General features: G+C 35.7%; 4 protein-coding genes across 6 annotated transcripts in view; 2 read left to right on the plus strand and 2 right to left on the minus strand.

The window, feature by feature from the left end:
* LOC100638129 (uncharacterized) overlaps positions 1-3253 on the minus strand; it is a 14714-nt gene extending 11461 nt beyond the window's left edge. Inside the window, exons 1-3 of the mRNA XM_019995242.1 lie at positions 2961-3253; positions 2340-2561; positions 272-463 (exon numbers count right to left, since the gene is read on the minus strand). Coding sequence (XP_019850801.1) covers positions 272-463; positions 2340-2561; positions 2961-3161 — 615 coding nt within the window. The 5' untranslated portion in view covers positions 3162-3253. The remainder of the gene's footprint in view (positions 1-271; positions 464-2339; positions 2562-2960) is intronic.
* Positions 3254-3533: 280 nt separating this feature from the next.
* Positions 3534-5268, plus strand: LOC100636492 (3-beta-hydroxysteroid-Delta(8),Delta(7)-isomerase-like). The gene is made up of 4 exons (XM_003385739.2): positions 3534-3842; positions 4068-4214; positions 4459-4591; positions 4897-5268. Exons 1-4 carry the CDS (start codon positions 3631-3633, stop codon positions 5059-5061), a joined length of 657 nt encoding a protein of 218 aa, XP_003385787.1. The 5' UTR covers positions 3534-3630; the 3' UTR covers positions 5062-5268.
* Positions 5114-7904, minus strand: LOC100638256 (spermatogenesis-associated protein 17-like). Of its 2 annotated transcripts, XM_011404987.2 has the most exons (13): positions 7798-7903; positions 7662-7751; positions 7537-7618; positions 7395-7445; positions 7149-7252; positions 6870-6939; positions 6729-6782; positions 6417-6677; positions 6005-6105; positions 5653-5700; positions 5519-5590; positions 5394-5448; positions 5114-5311 (listed from the first exon to the last, which is right to left on the minus strand). In XM_011404987.2, exons 1-13 carry the CDS (start codon positions 7863-7865, stop codon positions 5264-5266), a joined length of 1104 nt encoding a protein of 367 aa, XP_011403289.1. In that variant the 5' UTR covers positions 7866-7903; the 3' UTR covers positions 5114-5263. The 2 variants fall into 2 exon arrangements, 1 of the variants encoding a protein (XP_011403289.1); XR_002184575.1 differs by lacking the exons at positions 5114-5311; positions 5394-5448 and having other exon boundaries at positions 5540-5590; positions 5653-5917; positions 7798-7904.
* Positions 7905-7975: 71 nt separating this feature from the next.
* LOC100638384 (uncharacterized) lies at positions 7976-14402 on the plus strand. 2 transcript variants are annotated; one of them, XM_019995244.1, is made up of 12 exons: positions 7976-8032; positions 8200-8501; positions 9626-9717; positions 9891-9982; positions 10037-10215; positions 11034-11165; positions 11276-11535; positions 11706-11833; positions 12155-12280; positions 12415-12538; positions 13045-13367; positions 13577-14402. In XM_019995244.1, the coding sequence occupies exons 2-12, from the start codon at positions 8212-8214 to the stop codon at positions 14030-14032; spliced, it is 2202 nt and encodes a 733-aa protein (XP_019850803.1). In that variant the 5' UTR covers positions 7976-8032; positions 8200-8211; the 3' UTR covers positions 14033-14402. The 2 variants fall into 2 exon arrangements, with proteins under 2 accessions (XP_019850803.1, XP_019850802.1); XM_019995243.1 differs by having other exon boundaries at positions 7995-8083.
* Positions 14403-14730: the final 328 nt, after the last annotated feature.

The following is a 14730-nucleotide window of genomic DNA, read 5'->3' on the forward strand; positions in this document are numbered from 1 at the left end:
GAGAGAGAGAGAGAGAGAGAGAGAGAGAGAGAGAGGGAGAGAGAGAGAGAGAGAGAGAGAGAGAGAGAGAGAGAGAGAGAGAGAGAGAGAGGGAGGGAGGAAGAGAGGGAGGGAGGGAGAGAGAGAGAGAGAGAGATGATGATTACGATGATGATGATGATGAATGAGCGAGTGAGAGAAAAATGCAATAAGATGTAGAGCAAAAAGAGAGAAGAAAATTGAAAAGGGAAAGAGAGCAATTGAAGATGGTATAAAAGTGCTAGTACATTACCATTTTAAGTTCAGTCATTACAGAGCTATACTGGCGCAAAGTGATACTCAGTTTCTTGAAATCAAAGTGATCAACAATAGTCCCGTCGGAGAAACATGGAGGAAAAAGCTGAGAGAGCTTCAGCCACAACTCAAGATGGAGTCCTCCTTTGGTATTAAATAATTTTGACCGAAAACACTTAAACTGAGAATACTACAATAAAAAAATAAGAAATAGTCATTTTAGTGTAAACTAACAGTAATATTATTACTTGGAGGATCTTCCCAGTAACTAAATGCAGTACTGTATAGCTGGTAATTTTTGAGGGGAAATGTAGACATTTTGATAGCCATTCAGCAAAATAAAACCTGCCATTTTGAGCATGCCTGCCTGATGACACATGGCCAAAAATTCACCAAATTATAAGCTCACTAATCACCAAAAATTTAGCAATTCAGCAAAATTTCCCCTTTCAAAATTATGCATATTTCATCAAAAATGGCTAGGACAAAATTTTTTTCTTGATGTACTTATGTTTTTGGTCAAAACTGAAGTTGCTCCAAAACTTGACCAAGTACTGGTTACTATGGCAAACCAAAAATGGCAAGTAACAAATTCTCTTTTTATATATTTTTTCTAATACAGATACATGTACATGTACATTTTTGTTGCAGAAATTTTGAACAAATTCGAATTAAAACTGGATTTTCTTATGAATTTTTAAATCACTCCAAAATCAGGCTAAAGTCCCCTATAGTACAGTCTTGAGCCAAGCTTTACCAAAAATGAAAAGTGAAAATCCTCTTATTTTTATAACTTTTTCTGATACATATACATACATGTTCTTATGTTGTGGAGAGTGTTTGAGTGGATTCAGATTAAAATCAGATTTTCATAAATTTTTAAAGTAGCTCAAAAATTAGGGCCAAAGTCCCTGTACAGTAAACGGTCTTTGGCCAAATTTTGCCAAAAATGGTTAATAAATTTCTGCATTTTAATAATTTTTTCTAATACATATACATGTTCTTATCTTATGTAGAAATTTTGAGAATTTTTTTATAAATTATTAAAATTGCTCAATACTTAATCTTGTTTTTTAACTTTTTATGTTCTAAATTATTAAAATGGCTCAAAAACTGAGTAAATATTAACTGTATAATAATAGTACAGGGATTCGGCCAAATTTCGTCAAAAATGTCTATAAGAGTTTTATAGTCTTTTCTGATACAAATGTACCGTATAACGCTTTAATTTGGCAGATTTTTATTTTGGCGATTGGCGGTTGCAAGCAGAATCGCCAATATTAAAACCGCCAATCATTAATGCGTATGCTCAGTAATGCACATGTACAGCAAAATCGCCAAAATAAAGAGTTACATGTATACGGTATGTCCTTAAGTTATTTATCAATTTTGAATTTTTATAAATTTTTAAAAGTTGCTCTAAGATTCATTCTGATTAAAAGGATCAAAAAATGGATTGTAAATGCTCCAGCAAATTAAGATAATTCCCACCGCAAATGATGCCTTGCTTAAATAGGCATGGTTTGCAAGCACATCAAAAGACAAGGTGAGGAGCAAAGCATCCTTACAGGAGTAACACTAACTTGTCAAAATAAAGGTTTCACGAACAGGCAGAGGATCATTACCATATAAAGCAGTCGCAGGTATGTGACTCTTCTAAAGTCTTGTAAACAACATCTTTTGACTCTGCCAACACTACAGTACAGGCAACATGGACAGGATATTTATATTTCTAGTTGACTTGACCTGCATTTATACAGGACTTGTGTTAGAACTGTTAATAATGCAAGTGTATCTATGCTTTACTATGCCTACATGTAGTTTCAATAATGAAATCACTTCTAATCAGGCATTTAATATACTAATGTATCCATATGATAGTATAATAAATCCCTGCTTCTTCTGATGATGTTTTTTTCAGCTTGGGAAATTGGGATATGCCTCATTAGCATTATTGGCAATTCACACGATATTTCACATTAATTAATCTTTTAACACTAGCAACTAACACCAGCACTAGAATACACTTCCACACACAGTAACATGCACAGACAGTAAGGGCTTACACTAATAGTGATGCTCCGCCTCTTCATTAACTGACGGCAAAAGTTCAACTCGGCATACTTTTCAGATTTTATGAAATATGGCAGTCGGTGAGACTCCACCCACTCAAACAAGTTATGCTGAACAATAGATGACGACCAAACGTCGAGATTTGCCTTTGACGGATCAACTAGTCTTCCAGTATTGCCATGGGACATGTGATACTCTAAATTCACTGGAAATATCTAGATGCACATAAATAAAATATTTATTCAACTGATCATCCAAATAAAAAAAAACAAAGTCCCACTATTATTTCACAAGTGGTCTAACACAACATATTATACATACCCAGCAACTCTACACTGTATAACTTGATGATTTGATGGAGCATATTTTTGGCAAATTGAGCTTCATTTGCATAAAATTTTAGTCTCCAATTTGATTGCATGCTCCAATTCAATTTGTGGGGGGCACCCACATGCTCAAGGTCAAAATTTAGCTGAAATTTTTATCACTCGACCTCTTTAAGGGCCTATTTGCCACATTTTAACACTACACATTTTCTAGCTACAGTCTACAGATGATCTATGATCTAGCATTCTTGAATGAATAAATAAATAAATGATCATGCCATTACTCACAGGTAGCTTGAGATAGTCAGCAAACACTTCTTTGAGCAACTGATCAGTGGACATGAGGAGTTTGAGAGACATTGTATGATAAAATGACTCAGTAGTCGTTCTAGAAAGAGTGAAACCCTCTCCTGGCCTTGTCCCCTCTTCCTCACACCTCCACCTACTAAGGCCATTAAGGACGCTACACCCTCTACCAGTCAGCAACATGACCCTCTGATACTTATAGTGTCTCTCTGTGACAAGATAGGATGAAAGGATCTTCACAAATGACTGCTAAAGCAAGTTTAACTTGAGCCTCAGAGTGTGAGGGGCGTGGTTTAGCAGCACACTCACACCATGCTCACACACGTGTTAGACTTGGGTGGAGCTGAGAGTAAGTTAATTCTCTCAGTTATTCAGTTATTTTGTTTCATGAATGGAGGCAGTAGTTAGTAGGCCCAGCACTTTACTAAATACTATAATGTCTAGGCGTAATAATTTGTCAGTATCTCTCTGATGCCATAGATATTGCAGCTCACTTTAATAGCCAAGCAAAAAAGAAGGCGGAGCTCATTATTTAACACCCACGCATAAAAGGTGGGGCTACTGGCGTGACATATTGAGGTGGTCCCACTCTATTTTAGTTCTCCTTGTATTTCTCCCTCAGGCTCAGTTTCTTCTCCTTCTATTGATAGTTATGTCTCACAAGGCTTATCCTAATTTAGCTCACCTTGAAACCTTCTCTCGTGATCTCAATTACACTGGTGTACCCCTCGATGGATGGATTCATCCAATGACTTTTGTCCCCATTGTATTGAGTGTCATTGCTTTCATAACTGTTGGGAGGCCGAGGGGATTCCTTTCTTATTGGGCCCTTTTGAACTTTGCCCTTATCCATCCCATGGATTTGTGAGTTTCATTTTTCTTGATTTAATTTAATGTTGTAGGGGAGCAGGGCAAGACTAGGGGCAGTGAATTTGTCCTCTTAAGCTTAGCTAGGATAAAAAATCTCAAAATGCAATGTTAATTATTGAAACAGTTGCATTTAAAAAAATTAAGTGGAAATTCTACGATACTTTCAATATTGTCACCATAGTCCCTGTATCATGCTCCTCCCTCCCTCCTTCATTTTAGGTTTGTTGGTACCCTGGGATATGGCCCGCGATACATGGTTGATGAATACTCTGTACTGGACACCCGCTATTGGGTGGTGCAGGATGTCTGTGTCACTATAGTCTCTTTTCTGGAGTTTATTGTAATGGCACCACTCTGTTTCTTCTGGTAAGTTAGTTTTACATAATGTCGATGGAGCAAACGAGAAAGAAGATATAATGTATTATCATTGTTGTTGTTACATCAAGATTTTGAATGCCATGTTTATTTCCTGTCATTCATTCATCAAACTTAATTATTTAAAGGATGTTTACACAAACTGTATCATGCATTCAAAATTTTATTTTCTTTTCTAATTTTTACCAGATAGCCTTTCTAAAAATTTAATGCATGGTCTCTTTTTATTGAATAGGTACAGAGGTATTGTACAGGGAAGACCTGATAAAGCTTTTTTTGCAATCCAAGCTAGTACATGGCAATTGATAGGAACAATATTTTACGTCGTTGGAGAAATCATGGACGACTTCAAGCATCTGCCTGGAAATGTAAGTTGGGTGTGGCTTATTATTATTATACTGTTTGTACTGTATAGTGCAAAATTTTTGAAGGCTGCAAATTTCACTAATTTTGTGATTATTTTGAAAATTCACAAAAATTAGTCCACAAAAATCACTTTATTATGGTAGAAGATGGCAGACACCAGACAGTATAATTTTTGGCAAAAATTAGAATCCGCAAAATAGATTTTTAGGAGATTCACAAAATTTACAGCTCTTGAAAATTTTGTGCTATAGCAATTGTATAGTAATTGTGTCAGTGGTTCATTTGTTATTTTTTTTTTAATTTTTAGGATTTTGTTTGGCCACCTAAGTTTGACAGTTACCTAAAATTAAAGTATTTTTGGTTTATTTTTGTTTGTCTGAATCACATCTGGGTCTTCCTGCCATTGACTGTCATCTATAAAAGCTACAGGGAAATAATACAGGGAATGACAATGAAACATAAGAAAAAATGAACTAAGATACATTTGCTAACAAACTTGTTATTATTATTATTATTTCTGCTGGTTATGTGATGTTAGGAAAATAATCTTTAGTATTAATTTTTGCATTTTTTTATGATAATAATCATTATTTATTATTATTGTTATTACTATTACTGTTATTGTATAATTAAAGGTGAGAGAATGTGTGTGAAAAGTTTGACTCTGTACAGTTTTAAATTTGATCAAAGAGAGCTATGCCTGGCACTACACTCTGGAAACGCTACATTAAAAAAAATTAATAATAATTTAAAAAAAATTAAATTTGTACATGTATACATGCAAGTACATATATGGTACAATACCTGTTTATTGAGCTCCTGAGTCTTCTCTCTAAAGTATTCATTACCATATGCTAACCTAAAGGAGATTTTTATTTGTTATGAGTCAGAAGAACAGCCAGCTAGTATTGTGCTTCAATGTACAGTACCTAATGTATGAGGTCTGAGATGCCATAACAGGATGACGATATTGAAATGTAGACTTTGTGAATGGAAGGAACCTAAAAGGAGATGATGGCATACATGTATATTGTGTATGAATAGTCGAATCTTATCAGCATACTTTTCATTGACTACTATCATTTGGTCTTCTTTGTCCTGTAATTCTAACCTACAGTGCAATGGAGGAGGTGAAGGATGTGTGCAGGGAAGAGGTGATGGGAGAGAGAGGTTGTGAATAATAGGAAGAGAGAGAAGGAGGAGGAGGAGGAGGGCCAAATTAAAGTGGAGCATTTGAAGAGAGAGGAGGAGGAGGAGTTGCGTGCAGGAAATGTGGGGAAGAGAGAGGGGAAGGTTGAGTTACACCTTTCCGGTTTCCAACTGTTTCACTATATTTAATGTCACAGTTATAATCAGTTGATAATCATTATTTTATAGTGCATAATTTCTCTAACTACCATGCTGGTTCAACTCACCTAGCCTGCTCAACAGAAGAGTAAGATGTACTGGTTCGTAGAGTTGGCTTGAGAACACTGTGCCTCTTCTGCCAAACATCTTTAGGTAACTTGAATGGACCCTACATACATCAATACATGCTATAATGCAGCAAAAATTTAGTTTGATCACTATTGCAATTAATTTCTCTTGCAATTGTTATCATAAAAATAATAAGAACAACAAGTACCATATAGCGGGTTTATTTTGAGGATAATAATTTTTGCAAATTGCCACTTTTCTGCCATCTTGTACCATATTAAATTGATTTTCAAGGAATTTAATTTTGCAAATTTTCAAAAACCTGCGCAGTTCGTGAAATTTGTTATCCTCAAAATAAACCCACTGTACGGTATTATTTTTTGACATGCTCACAGATAATGGTTTCATTACCTGAGGCTTATTTATAGGTGGAAGTGTGTGCCTTAGTCTACAGTCACCATCAGCAGCAGTTAGATCAATAGCTGGCAATGATCCACTCGACTCATCCTTTGACCAGTATCTTTTAGGCTGGCTGGTGTGTTTCTGTCTCAGTCTTCTTCTACTTGCTGTGAGACTTGAGGCAGTACTGTTATTGTGATAATGAATGGACCTCATCTGTGCTTCAAGCTGATCTACAGATTCAGTATCACGCTGTTTGAAAACACCAGGAGACTGAGGAATGATTAATTTAATTTAATAGCTATACTCCCAATATTTTCTTACTGATTCTGTACTCAACATGTAGTGGTACTGCAGAGCCTTTTTTCTAATCATAATCTAAAATTATTGATTGATTTAATTATAGATAGCATAATTTAATAAGCAGGATTAAATTAATATGTCATTTAGTATCAATAGTCTCACCTCTTGAAGTTCTTTTTCTCTTTTGAGCTGCCTATCTATTTCCTTTTGCTTATGTTCTTGTAAAATCAGCCTGTTGATATGAAGAACCAACTTAGTATAGTTTTTAAAATTATCATTTTATCATCTAGCTTATCAGGGTCAATAAGGATTCAAAAATTGCAAGTCATGACAATAATGGGTTCTCAATAATACGAATTCTGCTAATTAATGTGTCATTGCATTATGACATTCTGAACAAAGATGTACATGCTAAAATTTAAGCCACTCTTCTTATTCTACCTTGTTTCTTCATTCTTTTTCTTCAGTTCAGCAAGATAAGTCTTTTGAGCATAATAATTGAATAAATACTTTCTTGTATAATAACCTCTCCAAGCTGATTGTATCTACAGTAATGCAATACATGCAAAGCTAGTAACATTAATGATTGAAGCAACTTTATTTATAATAACTAATTGTGCATCATATCAGTATAATTATGCTTCATTTCAGATTAAGAAGTATTAGTACTACTGATATTGTACTTACAATTGTTGCCATGTGACTATAAAATTGATGCTGGAGCTCATCATAGTACTCCTATAGAAAAAGATTACTCTAATCACTGCATGATACCAGGGATATAATAGACTACGCATGTCTGCTAGTATAAATTCTCTCAGACTCTCACCTTAAGGTATTCTCTGTATTGACGTCTTCCATAATGTCCCCTGTATGTCTTTTGTATTATTACTGCACACTCATTCAGATACCTGCTCGAGACATAGTGTGAAGTAACTCTAGTACACATCTTACCTAAGATATGCTCTGACACGACAGCCTCTAAACCAGCTCTGTATCTTAATGGCTGCATTATATTCCTTCTCTCTCCAATCTTCAGCTTCTCTGTATAAGGATATGTCAAATACAGCTTTATTCATTGTCCTCTTACCTACAAGCCTCACAGACGGCCTCAACTAACTGCTGTCTCTTGTTCCACAGTTCCAAGAACGCAGCCATCTTGTTTCGGTTGCTATAGTAACATCTGTAACGCCTTCTTTAACGTGGACGTGGGCGTGTTATTTACGGGTGTGGTCAAAACATAACAATACACCCACGCATAAGGGCGTGGCTAAATCGATTCTTCCACAGAAAAAAAGAATCATCCCATGCCTGCTGATGTTCAGGTTTGTTTGGTGACGAAGTTAAGCCATTTGGGGTCCTTTTATTATTTGAGGGTAAGCATTTAAGCATTCCCTTCCGATGTGTGCAGTTTTATTCTGCTGACCCTCCCGGAACGTGGGAAAAGAGTCCTTTTATGTACTAAAATTATCTTCCTTTATCCTATTTACAGGCTGTATGATAAATGGAGGCCAGCCCACCACCCTCTTTCATGAACAGCACTGAAGAGTCTTCATCCATATTTCACATCAGGTCCCATCTCTTTGCCATTCTCTTCTGTTATATAGTGGGTACGCTCGGACTGAGCGTGTTCTTCATTGCTCCCATTCTCCTCCTCCTCTGGCTCCATTGGGACGAGAGATGTGGTCTCTTTGAGTGGATAACAGAGCTAAAGACCGAGCAGAAGATACTGAGGACTAACGTGATACGATCAGGAGAGAGTGCTAACTGGTTGAACAAGACAGTTGATAGATGGTAAGTGACAGCAGTAACTACTATGAAAAGTGACAGTGAATGAAAGTATGAATTTTTTCGTGATAAACAAGGAATTTTTGTTTGTTAAAGGTAACGTAAAACAAGAATAAGTAAATGTTTTTCTTCATGAATTAGGACATACGCGTATGTGCATTTTATGTTGATGGTTTACGTGGTTTATTGTTGATAGTTCATTTTGTCTTGAACTCAGGATGTCTTTCTTGTTATGTGTGGACCTTAAAAGTATACCAACTGTATCTGTGTGTACATATATGTACATACACCGTATTTATATGGAAGCGTAGTGTTCATGTGTACATTATGGTGCATAGTTATAATACTCTTGATGGGGTGCAGTGTATGATTGTTATTCTTTTAATGTCAAGTATGCTAACACGTACGTCCATGTCTTCTTGTTTAATGTTTATAATAGATCATCTTTATTATTAACTTTGCTGGTCCAATTTCCACCCCATGCAGACTTACCTATACTCAGAAGCATATATAAATGATAGATAATTCTTATTAGTATCGTTTATCACTCTATTTTACACTGGTTTCTCAGTTCATGGTCTTCCTACCATTTTAGTCCCTATCAGATTTAACACCATTCAACACTAAAAGATCAATAATTGTCCTCTTCTCCCCCTTTCCCTCCCCCCCCCTCTTGCTGTTTATTGCTGTGTACATGGTATAGCTTGTCTGTGAACCTCTCAATCCTTCCCTAATGATAACTCATGAATATGTGGACAATTTTCACACACACGATTGATAATGAGTCATGCCTTCTTAATACAACAATTATTATGCAAAATGGAATAAAATTACTACATTGTTATTATAATATGTATGTCAACTCCCTCAATCAGTTCCCATTTATAACACATTATAATTGTGACAATGCATGGTGCTAGTCTACACTGGTATGTGAACAAGACTAGATGATTATGTGTTTCAATATTTGTCCACTCACTCCAATCTTGTTCATGCTTTTAAATGACAGTGCTTTGGGTTTCAGTTGCATAGTTTTCAGCAGAATTAAAAATGAAACTTGGCGTTATTTATGTTTTTTGTTATTTCTCCTATCCCTTCTCTCTTTCTCTTTCTCTCTCTGTTTTCCTCAGGTGGTCCTGCTGTGATGGAACTGTCACTAAGTTTGTTAAAGATTGGATCCAGCCTATTGTGAATAAATTTAGATTTCCAAGTGTTGTTTCTGGTAAGCCTCTCTGAATTCACATGTATGTTTGTACAGTGTATGTACAGTACATGTACATGTATGTATATATAGAAGAATCTTGGCAACCAAAAGCTGCAAATTTTTTGTATAGTAGTAGTTATGTAGTGGTACTTTGTATTTAAATTTACATAAACACTTTTTTTCTTATATAGAGTCCATTAGAATCCTTTCATTCAGTACTGGGCCCCATAGAATCAAGTTCTCTAACATTAGACTAATGCAACCAATCCTTGATACTAATAAGGTACACCATTAGGAGTATCACACACACGCTATCCTCTCTCTCTCTCTCTCTTAGTCTTTTTCAGTGGATTATAATAATTTAAATGTGTTTGCTCCAATGACAATGGACAAACTCATCAATCCTCCTGTTGCCATGGCAGCAGAGGGACGTGTCGTTGTAGCGTTGGAAGCTGACGCTGATCTCAAGGTACCTAACTCTGAATTTAAAATGAAAGCAAGCGTAGGACTCAAGAGGTAAATGGAAATGTGTATGTATGTATGCTACATGTAGTATTTTGATAAATAATTGATCTATTATATGATGTACTGTACATGCACAGAATATATTAACATTGTTTTATTTTATTGTGTTTTGCATTGTGATTTTGATACATATTCCTAACCTATTGTTTACTATTAATAGTTGGAGAGAGCCTTAAATTGAATTCCTAAATGAATAAGCAAAGCATGCAGTCTATTGCACAATGAATTGTAATAATAGTATTATAATACGCATGGTGATAATTCTCTGTTGGTATTCCAGTCCATATTAGTACTAAGGAATGAGTCAGTTGGTCATATAGTGAGGTATGTCCTTCAGGGAAGGATGTATAGCTGATGACAGCTCACTGTTTAGCATAGGATACAGGAAATTGATAATGTTTATGTAACCTGAAACCTTAGACCTATTGTGTGTGGGGGATGTTCCTAATATAATAACTGTACATAAATATTTTACTTGTTATAATGTAGTTATGTTTAATTCACGTCAAGTAATGCTTGTTGAATATCTTAAGTTTATTATCAGGGCTACTATTACGGTATTACAACTTGGACTGCCGTAATTGTAGGCCTGACTCAATGGCCACCTTATATACATTCGTGATTATTAATAATGACATTAATAAATTAAATAATACTGGTTTGATCCTGTTCGTTAAAATTGCTATAGCAATCATCATTTTTACAATAATTACTGCGGAGGATTACGTAATTATAAGGCCAATAATGATGCATGATATGATAATTGGAACATTGTTTTATTTTATTATCTTTTTCTATTCCGTTTCCAGTAGCGTGAGTCACAACTTTATGCTAAACGTTGAGAGTTTTCACATTCATGGCCGCGTACGCTGTGTTGTATCAGCTGATAAGATGTCACCTTTCCCTCATGTGTCAACAACCGATCTTTGCTTCATTGCACCGTAAGCAAATACCACAGCTGATTATAGGCTATTATGATTATGGCTGTACATAATTGCTCTAATTGCTGTAACTTTCACCCTCCCTCTCCTCTCTCTCTTTATGTCTCTAGTCCTGTTCTTACAGTGCAAGTACGTGTATTAAAGGACATGCTGGAGGTCTCAGATATTCCTGTTGTTAAATCAATAATGGAGAAATTCATATCGTATGGTTTTAAGACGCTCTTGGTCTTCCCTGGCAAGCAGCAAGTTGATTTCACCCCAGCACCATTACCAGGGCCAGAATGGGATGGCCTGAGGGTCTGTGGTTTATCACAAGGTGTCCTGACTGTGAGGATTGAGTGTGAAAACATGGACAACGCAAAGAAAAGTGGTAAGACATTGAATTATTTATGAGTACGTGTGCATGTGCACTTGTCAAATTTGGCATGAACTTTATTTGGAAAAATGAACATCAATATTATGTTTAGATTAGACTTATGCATGTACACATGTGTACTTGTAAATATTTTCTCTTTTCTTCTCTCTCTCTCCCTCACTCAGTGATGCTCAATCATTATTGTAAGTTGCGTCTTGGCTCTCAAAAGTGTCTTCGGGAATGTACTGATGGATCTTTAACTGCATGGTCATCCACTTTCTCATTTTTGATACGTGATCATACAAAAGACAAGGTAGAGGGAAGGAAGGAGAAAGAGGGAGGGGGAGAGAAGGAGAAGGGAGAGAGAGAGGGAGGGAGAGGGAGGGAGAGAGGGAGAGGAAGGGAGAGAGAGAGGGGGAGAGGGAGAGGAAGGGAGAGAGGGGAGAAGGAAGAGAGAGAGAGAGAGAGAGAGAGAGAGAGAGAGAGAGAGGAAAAGAAGGAGAATAATGATAATCAGAAAATTTAAGTTATGAGGAGGAGTGTATAACTATTTTGTAAGCAAATTATTACATTACTCATTATGATGGGTTATTATCATAACTTTCTCTTCCTTCCTTCTCTTCCTCTCCTCCAGTTGACTGTAAAGTTAAAGAGTAAGAGGAAGTTTAGACGGGATTTATCTGTTGCTAAGCATGTTATTAACCTTCACTCTATTGGTATCATTGACAATGAGAATGAAGATGATAGCAACATACAAAAGGTTAGTCGGTTACGTGATGAAAAAACTCAACTTTTAAATGGCACTACTGTCTTTAAATTAAATTTTTTAAAATTATATTAATTTCAAGATATTGGTGTTTTTAATTAAAATGGATCTCTCTCTTTATTATATAGCGTCTTGTTAGAATGAGTTCTGATGATGGTTCTATACAGCTCTGTCTCTCCTTGTATTATACTCCACTCCCTCATTTCTCTCTCTTACAACGCACTCCAGCCATCGATAGATGTGACATTAATGGTAACAGCATGATTATGTATACAGTTAAATGTTTGTCTCATGTCTCTCTCTCTTTTCTCTTTCTGTTTTAATCTGCACAATGTTCATGGTATATCTGTACACAGTGTAGTGACTGTACATACATGTACATGTATATAGTCCAATAGAAAGTTACTCACAAATTTAATAAAATTAATAGCCTGTACTATATAGTACAAAGTATTTGACAAAATTTTTTTAGTAGTGAATTCTTCGTTTTTATATTTTTTTCCTGCTACTTAATACATGTACACGTACTTAACTAATTCCTATCAAAATTTGATGTTTTATAATTTTTTTAAGCTGCTTCAAAATTGGGCCTAAGACCCTATAATAATAGTACAGAGTCTCGGTCCAGATTTTGCAACAGAGAGAATTTATTTTTGGCTCATTTCAGTCAAAATTGGATTTTACAACTAATTTTCAAGGATACTAATTTTTGTATTTGGTATGAATACATGCATTAATATGCTCTTTTTTTATTCCAGAGGCTGGCGTTCTATACATTCACGTACATTCTGCACAAAACCTCATTTCCTCCTCTTCCTCCTCCTCTTCTAAGCAGAAGCAGCAGCAGCAGCAGCAACAGTTAAGCAGACCCAGTCTTGATCCTTACTGTATAGTCAGACAAGATGCTCGGGTTATATTTAAAACGAGTCCAGTGGTGGGCTCAGCTAGTCCTGTATGGGAGAAAGGGCTTGAGATACTCATTCCTTCCTGTCGTGGGGCTCAGTTTTCCTTTGATGTTTGTGACGGGCGGAGCAGGTCACACGATAGCCCGTTGTGGTATGCTCAAGTTAGCCTGGAAATGGTAAGAGTCTTAAGTGTTGTTTTTGTTTGAGCAAAAATGATGTGTTTGTCTTTTAATTATAAGATGGTTAAGGATAAATGTATGTTCTACAATACATTTGTCTAATATTAATTGAATAAATAGTGCATCTTTTTATGATTATTACTAAATTATTATTACTCTTATTACTCATGCACACACACACACACACACACAATAATTTATAATAGGGTAAAACACAGTTAATCCAACAGAGACTAATATTACATCTCACTGACTCTACCTCGTCCTCCCTCCCTCTCTCCTCCCCTCCTTGTCTCTTTGTCTCTGTCATATTCCGCAATGTCAAGACAGTAAACTGGACGAGGGACAGTCTCCAAGAGGCCTACATGTTACGGACTCACAGACAGAGTTACGCTAGCTGTCTCGATATCACGTCAAAGTTTCTCAATCCTGTCACCCAGAGCTTGAGTTTTGCTTCTAGCACCGAAGCAGTAGGAGGAGGAGGGGACAATCTGAGTACTGGGACTGAATATTATCAGTTTGGTGAGGAGTCCAGCTCTGATGATGATGATGATGATGAAGGGATTGTGGTAACTCCAACCAGCTTTGATCATAATGGGATGATCCATAGACATAGGAGGAGGAGATCGGTCAGCGAGAACAATCTTAACCTTCATTCATGAGAGGCTGCCGATACAATGTACATACATTTTATATACACACATTCACAATACAACATAATGTTGCATGCATGCACATGCCGTGTGTATGTAACAAATGAATCATATAGTGTCATCATTTTGCAGTGCATCGAATTTTTGTTTTATTGTTGTTGTTATTATTTATTGTTGTTATTATAACTTGTTATTGCTTATTGTTATTTATTGTTCGTATTTTACACCTTCACTTACTAGTATCACACACACACACACACACACACACACACACACACTCACCAAACAGACAATTAATCTGTTATTATATTACACTACAATTTTTCTTTTTATTGCAAACATAATCATGTATAGAATTTAAATAATTATTATAAAGAAATTGAATATCAAATTATCAATTATTGTTCTCACCTTTGCACCTTGAGGTGTGAACAAAGAGTATTCTTGTAATGATGGAACCATACCATATAAGGGGTACATTTTACAGAGAGTTAATTTCACCATTATTAGTGAAAATTTTCATCTATAATAAAAATTATTTTTTATCATACTAATAATAGTCAGTAGAAGAAAAGTGCAAATTTTTTCTTGTGAATAGACTGAAAGGTAATTTTTGTGCAATTTATTTTCCCTGGGAAATATACCCCCTGTACAGTATCCTACAGTTCTACAAGAAACTGCTCTAAGCAAGCTTTGAACATTAGGTA

The sequence above is a fragment of the Amphimedon queenslandica genome, unplaced genomic scaffold (assembly GCF_000090795.2).
Source record: "Amphimedon queenslandica unplaced genomic scaffold, v1.1 AMPQUscaffold_13450, whole genome shotgun sequence".
NCBI classification, from domain to species: Eukaryota; Metazoa; Porifera; class Demospongiae; order Haplosclerida; family Niphatidae; genus Amphimedon; species Amphimedon queenslandica.

What these genes read in the sequence shown, in the direction of transcription:
- LOC100636492 (XM_003385739.2), top strand. Translation starts at nt 3,631, where the DNA reads ATGTCTCACAAGGCTTATCCTAATTTAGCTCACCTTGAAACCTTCTCT. An exon ending in CTTATCCATCCCATGGATTT is followed by an intron (nt 3,843 to 4,067) that starts GTGAGTTTCATT and finishes CCTTCATTTTAG; the next exon opens with GTTTGTTGGTACCCTGGGAT. An exon ending in GCACCACTCTGTTTCTTCTG is followed by an intron (nt 4,215 to 4,458) that starts GTAAGTTAGTTT and finishes TTTATTGAATAG; the next exon opens with GTACAGAGGTATTGTACAGG.
- LOC100638256 (XM_011404987.2), bottom strand. Translation starts at nt 7,865, where the DNA reads ATGGCTGCGTTCTTGGAACTGTGGAACAAGAGACAGCAGTTAGTTGAG. An exon ending in ATAGTCACATGGCAACAATT is followed by an intron (nt 7,253 to 7,394) that starts GTAAGTACAATA and finishes GCATTACTGTAG; the next exon opens with ATACAATCAGCTTGGAGAGG. An exon ending in TCTTCTGTTGAGCAGGCTAG is followed by an intron (nt 5,701 to 6,004) that starts GTGAGTTGAACC and finishes ATTGCACTGTAG; the next exon opens with GTTAGAATTACAGGACAAAG.
- LOC100638384 (XM_019995244.1), top strand. Translation starts at nt 8,212, where the DNA reads ATGGAGGCCAGCCCACCACCCTCTTTCATGAACAGCACTGAAGAGTCT. An exon ending in GATCTTTGCTTCATTGCACC is followed by an intron (nt 11,166 to 11,275) that starts GTAAGCAAATAC and finishes TTATGTCTCTAG; the next exon opens with TCCTGTTCTTACAGTGCAAG. An exon ending in CTCAAGTTAGCCTGGAAATG is followed by an intron (nt 13,368 to 13,576) that starts GTAAGAGTCTTA and finishes AATTTATAATAG; the next exon opens with GGTAAAACACAGTTAATCCA.